Consider the following 9,389-nt stretch of genomic DNA (forward strand, 5'->3'; position numbering starts at 1 on the left):
TTACGACGTTTAAAGGAAGCTAATATTAACACTCATCAATAAGTAGTCATGAATTGGAACAAGTTAAAATTTAAAAAATTGGAAAAGTAAAAAACACTAGTTCGCGAAAACCAACTTTCCGCACGCTAAACAGCCACGAAAAGTATCACTTTTTGAGCAACTATATTAAAAAGTAATTTATTATTAATACTAATTTCAATTATCCAACGTAGTAAAATGCGATCTGCGAACAGTTAGAAATCGACGATTTTATTAAAAAATGCCGAACGACGGGACGCTTTTATAACCATGGTTGTGTGTATACCTTATTGTCCTGTATTTGCTTGTTCAAGGCTTCCACCACCCCGTTCACCTTGTGGGAGATGTCGCCTCCAGTCCAGTCCACTTTCAGGTAGGAGTGAAACAAGCAATGTGAAAGCCAGTGCAGTGCAGCCATCATGCGTACCTCGATGTTTGTGTTCAATAGTAAGGAGCAGTCGATTATCCGATGTGGAGGCATACAGTAAGTACAAAAGTGCAAGCCTTCGAAGAGTAGAGGCGAGTTGATCTCGATGCGAAGCGTAACGTAAAGGCCCGAGCACCTGCGGTCATCAATTACAATGTTGTCGGAGGAGTGCTGACCTGCAGTGAATGCGGCTGTGCATTTGCTGCTAAAATCGGTTATGTCAGCCACCTGAGAGCTCATGAGCGTCGCTCTCAATAATCAGTACTAAACAGTCGCCGTGGTCGAAACCAGCCAGGACAGTATGATTATACTTACTAGTTTTCTTTACTTGTAATAGAAAACAATATCGTGACATTCGTTCTTCGCATAGAAAACCTACTACTGAAAAGCAGCATGGCGGAGATATTGATTTCATAGCGTGCGCGCGCAACATCTGTCAAAATTAGTTGTTCTGCTCCAAATAATAAATATTTCAGCAAAAAGCTCTGTAATTGTGAAAAATAAACTGTGATAGTGTACCTGAAATTAAAGGATTAAAAAAATAATCATATGAGTATTCTAAAATTATAACTTTATATATATCAATGTGTTATAATATCTTTCAATGTGTTAATGATTTCATCTGAATGCGAAACGGCAGTCATTTGTTATTCCGTAACGTATTTCGGTTATTAGTGTAGATTTTTTGTTTATTTTATACGTGTCTTACTTTAAGCCTGTGGTAATACGGACTAACCAAATGGAATCATAAGGACCTATATGAAACTTTGTTCGATACATTTTCTTGGCAACAGACCTGTCAAATATAGAATTCTGATTTCTGGTGTTCTGTATATTTTATATACAGATATAATACGTGTGTGTAAGTGGACAAATCAATTTTGCATCAATATACATTGTCAGTATCGCCGCAAAATAAAGTCAAATGTAGCACAGATTGGTGATAATTCAACGGAAGTACCTATAGATACCTAATGCTATAGATACCAATTATAAACAGGCACGTAATTTAATGATACAAACAGTTGTTAAAATGTTAAAGTCGTTCAAGTCTATATATCCAATGGAATTATCTGTTAAAGCATCTTTCTGAATCAATACAATGATATATAAACATGTCGAGATGCTTGCGGATCTTCGGGGCGTACTCGTACCGGCTGACGAGGCGACACTCTACCCTGCTCCTCATAGCGTCCCTCATCGTGACCCTCACCGTCATCTTCCACCTCTACACGCACAGGCATCATCATCATCACCACACGCTAACAAGTATCGGTGACTTTGACTACCAACCGGGCGCTTTTCTCAAGGGACAGCAGCCTAACGAAAACAAAACATATTGCCAATTTAATTATGGCCTCCCAGACACTCTTAAATGGGGAACCTTTCGTGTAATGCCTACTCCGGAAGCTGGTCTACACAGCCCTTATAGAGTCATCTACAATGCTATCAAGGGCACTGCGTACTCAAACTACAGCAAATATAATGCAGTTACTTACGCTACTCAAGCGACACCAGAATACATTTATCATATAGTCGAAATAGCCAGATATTGGAACGGCCCTATCAGCCTCACAGTTTTTGTACCTAATTACGATTTGGATATCACTATGCAGATCATGAATCAACTCTGCCACTGCTATTCCGGAATGTCAAAAGTGTCACTCCACCTTTTCTATCCTAAAAAACATCCGCCTAAATTACGAAACAAAGAACAACGCACCACGACGACAGAAATGCCGACAACTACTTCAAATATAACTATAGAAGAAATGTTACAGAAGAAACTGGATAATTACAGGCAATTAGATAATAAGACTAGATATGAATACATTCAACGGGCGAGGAAGAGTAAAATTGAGAGAATGATGTCGCGAATGCCGGCGAAAAGAATAATTGCCCCCAATTTGATGTTCAACGATTGTTCTGGTATCGATTATGGTATAATGACATTTAAAAAGGACAACAATTTGATATATCATATAAATGTAGGTAGAAACGTCGCCCGAAATGCGTCAAAGACAAACTATTTCATTGTTTCGGATATCGAAATGGTGCCAAGTGACGGATTGGCGCCCAAATTTTTGACCATGGTTAGAAAACTCATGGGGGACAAGAAGAGAGATGAGGGTTGCATTTTCGGAAAAACAGTTTTCGTCGTGCCATTGTTTGAGGTGGAAAAGGGAGAGCAGATTCCGCGCGATAAGGACACGTAAGTTGACAAATGAAGCTATTTACTTCAGTCGCAACAGTTGAGCGCGACTTTTCCTAGCCACCCACCCACCTGTTGGACCGCTATTGTCCTAGTTTTTGCCCTTATTTCTCCTTTGCAAGATTTCCCAGGGGGATATTTTTATAGTGTTTATGACACATATCACTATTGATAAACCGTTCGTGAAGACAAAAAATATTTATTTGAGTAACTTTTTTGAGATGAACCTTTAACAATAGGTATTCGCTCCAATTGGTGTCTGTATTTCTTGATCCAGTACTTTAAATGGCAAGAACGCAACTAAAAAAAAAATCTAAGACATCTCGGGTTTAGTCTTCGCAGTGGTCAAACTAAAGTTTCTTTGTACGTTTTTAAAACTTCTCCTCTAATGATCCCTTTATTACCTGCACTAGAGAAACGGCACATTTGCAGTGCTCAAAAACGCCTCTGACTTATCCTGAATTTGAAGGTAGGTAAGCGCAAAGTACATAATCATAAAGGCTGGCGTCCACTAGACTCGCCGAGGCGAATCGAATCGAATCGCAATAATTCGCCTTCTATACATTTACTATGAATGGTAAATACGATTCGACGCGCCGCGGCTCTTTGTCAATAGACGCAGTTTCATAGTAAATGTATAGAAGGCGAATTCTTGCGATTCGAATCGGCGAGCCTAATGGACGCTAGCCTTAACATTCATAACGAATCTATCCTCTCGACAACTGACGACGACACCAGTCAGGCAGATATTCACCTCAAATTGGAAAAAAATGCATTAAAATATTTTCCACCAAGGATTTCGTAATTGTCATTCGGTTCACACGAATCTCCATATTTTTACGAATTCCGTAATATAACCGGAGAAACCGTCTAAGCCAGCACAGCTCATACATATTCTTCGTTGTAATATCATTTAGGGAACGCATATTATACTCATAGTTATATAGAAGCGGAATTGGCGACATAAAATTAGACATATTTGGTATAAAACGATCTTGTTTTGGAAATTTTGGAATTACTGACTCACACGCGAGGTTTGTGTTTTGCTATTTAATATAAATGCATATTTTAATAATCGCACATTCGACCAGTAAGTAAAGAAGTAAGCTACAAGTTTCGTCCGGAATTTCCGAAATTGTGAAATTTCTATTTGGAAAAAATTGGAATTTTTGTCATATTTTTGTATAGGTATCGAAATTTTCCATTTCCCAAATGAATGTTTCCATTGTTTCTTGTAAAATTTTCCTGAAATTTCCGAGAACTTGCAACTTTTTGGAAGCGTAGTGCATTACAGGTAGGTCAGGTAGGTGTATCCAACATGTACATCATCCAAGATGGTTACATTTTGATCCTAAAATAACAAAAAATAGGTAGTTTGACATTAATCGGATAAAAAAATATATTTTTCTAAAATGTACCGTATCCGTATTTTACTATAGGATAATTACATTTTATTAACAGAAAATTATCACAAAAGTGAGAAATATCCAAACCTTATATGTCATGTGATACATTGTACGTTTAACATTTACTCATCAAAAATGGATATGACAATAATAAAAATGCTTTTATTTAATGATTACCACTATATTCAAAATATTTTTATTGTACTATAAATCGTAAACATGTATGTTCAACATTTACTAAATGTAAAACTTCTCGAAAAATCTTTTTTTTGCTTCTTTTCGCTCTCCTGGCGTATGGCACAAACGTATTCTCACCCGACGATGTCATTTATTCGTATGTCATATATTTTGTCCTCAGATTGGTTACAATGGTAGCTTCCAACCGCGCTATGTATTTTCACCAGAAGTTCTGCTCACACTGCCAAAGGTTCCCTGGTCTTCAAACTTGGCTCACTCGACCGTCGCCAGGCATCGTCGAGGTAATTCTATATTCGTTTTTAGATTTAAAAACGAAACAAACCGTAGAAGTAAGCGAGGATATGTATAATATCGTGTAATAATGAAATAATCTCGAACACTCTTTAATTTAATTGTATTGCGTAATGATTTCTTTGTAATCTTATAAAAACAAAGTACTTTAGCCTAGCTTCTAAACTAATACACGAGGGGAGTAATATATTGATCCCTAAGTTTTGTTCACACTTCCAGAGCTTGGCTTCGTCGAGATTAGTTTTAGTTCGCAGCACCAAACTATGATGGCCTCCAACCATGCCAAAATTTCCATCAATATGTTTGCTTATACTGATAGTTTCAAAACCTGGCTGCCCCACTTTAGCCATTGTCCTTGTAGTAAGTCCTTATCTTTGCCGCGCCGCATACTTTCAATAAGTAGTTTTATACGATTCTGCACCTCAACAGACCTTGAAATAAGTTAAAGCTGTTTTTGAGTTTACTTTTCTAAAAAAAGAACTGCAATAGTATTTTGGAAATTCCTAATCTTGATTGCTGTATGATACCCTATACGCGCTTTGCAGGTTACATGACCGTCTGTTCCATTACTCCTTTTAAATTTTCTTTCAGATACTCGTGGCGTCGTGGCCCGTGGGCGTCTTTGTAGCTTGTAGCACATATTTCAAAGCATTATTCCTACTCACTTTCTAAAAGCATCATTCTTTTCACTATCAATCTTGTATGACGTAAATGTGAGGGTTAAAAATAAGCTTTTAGTTAAAATATTTTTTTATCATATAATAAACTCATACATCATACGTATACACTGTATACTGTGAGTAGATTGAACCACAACATATATGTAACTACATACATAAGGTGTATTGTGTAATAAAGCAACATTTTAATCCAACACAGGTTACACAATTATACACACGCTCTTAGTTATCATCCCGTTGACCGATCATACACAAAGTGCGTAGTGATGCATGCCTTGTCAAACCATATTTTATAACTCGTTACTTGACATTTATTATCTTATAAAGTACGTATAATTTTCATAAAAGAATAATACGCGCCCTGAAACCCCAACTTAAGGATGACTCACGTTAGACCGGGCCGTGTCCGGGCCGGAGCTTCCGGCGCTTCGTTTTCTATAGAAAGCATCACGTGATCACCTTTCATGTCATAGAAAAATAAGTGCCGGAAGCTCCGGCCCGGACACGGCCCGGTCTAACGTGAGTCATCCTTTAAGCAGATAAGCAGATAAAAATCCGGAACTCGAAAACTTTCATCAGCGCCTTGTTAAACAAAACCCGTCCAAATTTAAAAGACCATCACCCTTCTTAGCAAAGAATCCGCGCGTAATTCTCCAGAGGCTCAGTTTGGCGCCCCCATAATTACTCACCGATTAGAGGGGGGTAAAATTCGTTAAAACCTCAACTGTCACACGCGGGGATCTCACTGTCGTTTGAAATTGGAACACCAAAGTTGATGCAGCGCTGGGTGCATGTAGAAACTTTGTAACAAGACTGATGTTTAAGTTTCCGTTGTAACACGGTTTTCGTAAGTTGGCCCTGGAGTTGTATGACTATATACGATTCTACAATCTTAAATGAAATTGATGCTTAATTTATGCATCAATTTCATTTAAGATTGTAGGGTCATATACATTGTTTCTTGTAAATATTTATTACGTTTCACTCTAGAGAAAAGTGTTATTGAACTCGAAACAAATTATCTGCGTCTGTTTCAGTAGGCAAGGGCGCGAATTGAGTTTGGCGCCAATTTGCATGTGACAATGAGGCTTAAACGGAACGAGATCTCGCTCAAACGTTCTGGCTCTGTATTCCTTCTGCTTGTACGATATAAGATGTAGTTCGACAAGAGAAACTAGAGTAATTACATAAAAGATAAAAGTACCATCGTTGATAAAAGCTATAATACCATCGTTGACACATTAAGTAAATTGACTGCATGAACATTTTAAAACTTTTTTTTTCGGCTGATAACCCGTCAGCTTTGTGTATCACAGATCACTGAATGTTCGAATAATTTGTGACTATTTGTAGTCCGATTTGTCGAGCAACCTGACCAGTTGAATAACCGTTTGATTGAAAGAGTTGTCACCAAGATATAACCCGTAACACTATAAGAATACCGGCCGTATTCTTCTTCTTATCGAATTATGCGTACTCATGTATTGTTGCTAAGCTGGTCCCTGTGGAACAAATCCTGTTTGAATGAGTGAATGAAATATTAATGTGGTGGTGTGGTTGCAGTTTGATGAAGAACAAATCGGAACTCGTATAACCACACACGACTGGTCATCAACGATTTCAAACTCGAAAAAATGTACCTAGTAAAAGTATGGAAACGTCATACGATGTGTACGATGGTTAAGGAATATTTTGTTTCAGCCCATGTTGATAGCACGGCGAGAGTACCCGTTCCATAGATGGGAGCCTTTGTACTTCGGAACGCGGAAGGAGCCGTGGTACAGTGAGTCGCTCTCATGGGAGGGACGGCAGGACAAAATGACACAGGTATTCTATACTGTTACTCTACTCGTCGACTGTAATGGTTGAATAAAGATTTCGTATACCAAACAATAATGGCGTACTTTTATTGTATAATATTCATTTCAATACGCTGTAGTCAACTATAAAAAAATGTCCAATCACGTGCCGCCGCGCTCCCATAGGAAAGACTAAACGAGCGACAATAGTCGCGCGTTTATGTCTTTTTGTAATTCGTTTTTGTCTATCTCAGTAGCTTACCAATTTTCATTAATTATTTAGGTTTTATAGTAAAAAAAGTATTATTTTAGATGACTCGTAGGAAAAGTATTGTATACAATAGTGTTATAATCAAGCTTTTCAATCTCGTACTTTACTTAGGCAACTCAGCAAGCTTCGTTGCCTAAACACGGTACTCGACTGAAAAGCTCTCTATTATATCACGATTGTATAAAATACTAGTAGCTGGTTTAGTCGAGGGTAACACTTATCGCACTGCGGGCAATTTTTTTCGACTAAACATGGTCACACTTACCACTTATAACGAGATATATTCTCTTAATTGTTTATCTAGGTACTAATTCCTGCTCTGCAGGTGAAGGCATGAGATTAGAGACAGGGTTTAGTAGGTATCACATCACTGTAATTTATTACCGACCCAAATCACAGGATAGGGACAATGTCAGTAGGTAATTTATCTCCGGCCGTTTACGGATTCTTGAAGCGTAACATTGGACATTTAAATTTTGGCTGCAACGGTGCTTTTCTCTACTAACCCAGATCAATCCAGCATAGCCTGTGCTGTGCTCTTTAAAGGTTTGGGTCAGGCCAAACTTCAACTTCTGTCAATGTTGTTCATACATAATGCGGGTTTGACCTGACCGCTGACCGCAGAACGCATCCAGTGTGGCAAATCCTTTAGCGTGTATGTACGATTGTATTATGCTCGCAGCCCTCGTATGTACCCTCGTACGAAGAAAGACTAATCTATAATAATCTACTTTGCCTAGATGCTGGAGCTCTGTTTGCAAGAGTACCGGCTGGTTGTCCTTGATGGTGGGTTCCTCTGCCACGCGGCGGCCCGCGCGCCGGCGCGTCATACCGGCGCCGAGCGCGCCAACACGAAACAGTACCATAAGATCATCGCTGCGCTTAAGGCTCAGTACCCTGATCGGCCTGCTTGTAAACTGATGTGGGGATGTAATACTTGAGTATCTTGCTCTGGCGATGATGGATGGACATTTTTTTTGGATGGACAAGGGCATCAACTAGCAGCATTATCTCATGATCTTTTGGTCGATATGCCCGGCCCAGCGATTCATGTGGAGCAGCGATACCTGTTGATATATTGATCTGACTGATTGTGCTGGACCGTGGATACAGTCAACGTTATTATATGGTGGTAGAAAAACACAGTAGGTACATTAACCTTTTTTCATATCGCTGAATAGTGGATAACCAAACCGTGATTTCAGTGTACTGTTTATGCTATTACACTGTATAATAAGTATTTACATATTTATAATAATTAAATGTAATAATCTTTGCCTAAATAAATTTGTCAAAAAATGCCGGTGCCATTAAGTAGCCGGATTGTCAAGTCTGCAATGCCGAATGTATTTGTCGACCAACCTGTTTTTATAAGCCCGAAGACCTACAATTAGAAAATGAAATCAAATATGCATTGTTTACGATTGTTACAGTTGTTTGCAGTGTTGTCATTCAAATTGTCTAATTCATAAGTATTATGTTACTTTATATTAATGTTACACCGCGGTTTCGCTCTTGTCGATCTGATAGCGAACTATTAGATGGATAATTTTATAGTGCTTTTAGTAATTTATTCGACAACTATCGCCACTTATCACTTAGTGTCTTGTACCACCTGTTTTTCTCACAGTGGAATACGTAAATAGAAATACATCGATAATGATTACCGCGCGCCGGTGCCGAACATATTCGCTAACTTAGTTTTAGTTTCAGTTCAAGTTTAGTTTTGTATTGTAGGAACCTACATCTTGTAGTATTTATTAAAAAAATACGGTCGAATTGATAACCTCCTCCTTTTTTGAAGTCGGTTAAAAATACATTTTAATGCTTATTCTCACTGTAAGCTCAATAAAGTTTATATTGTGGGTACTAGAAGACGATATGTACCAGTGCACCTACATAATACAATGATTTTAATTGCTACTTGTTTTTATTACATATTTTGGTTTGGACCATGCATGTTTGTCTGTCAAGTAGTCCTCGACTCTGTAATGAGCCTTCAACATCAATGACTTTTTTAAAGCAATTCATAAGAACTGGAAAGGGTAAACTTAAAGCATCGTCAGGTAACTTGTTATAAAAATGAA

General features: G+C 38.1%; 1 protein-coding gene across 1 annotated transcript; it reads left to right on the top strand.

Annotated features, from left to right (window-relative positions):
* The first annotated feature begins 1,432 nt into the window (after nt 1-1,432).
* On the top strand, nt 1,433-8,259 carry LOC134747190 (beta-1,4-glucuronyltransferase 1-like). Its single transcript, XM_063681783.1, has 4 exons — nt 1,433-2,657; nt 4,422-4,542; nt 6,934-7,059; nt 8,043-8,259. The coding sequence occupies exons 1-4, from the start codon at nt 1,561-1,563 to the stop codon at nt 8,241-8,243; spliced, it is 1,545 nt and encodes a 514-aa protein (XP_063537853.1). The 5' UTR covers nt 1,433-1,560; the 3' UTR covers nt 8,244-8,259.
* The last annotated feature ends 1,130 nt before the right edge of the window (nt 8,260-9,389 follow it).

This window comes from Cydia strobilella, chromosome 14 (genome assembly GCF_947568885.1).
Source record: "Cydia strobilella chromosome 14, ilCydStro3.1, whole genome shotgun sequence".
Taxonomy (NCBI): Eukaryota; Metazoa; Arthropoda; class Insecta; order Lepidoptera; family Tortricidae; genus Cydia; species Cydia strobilella.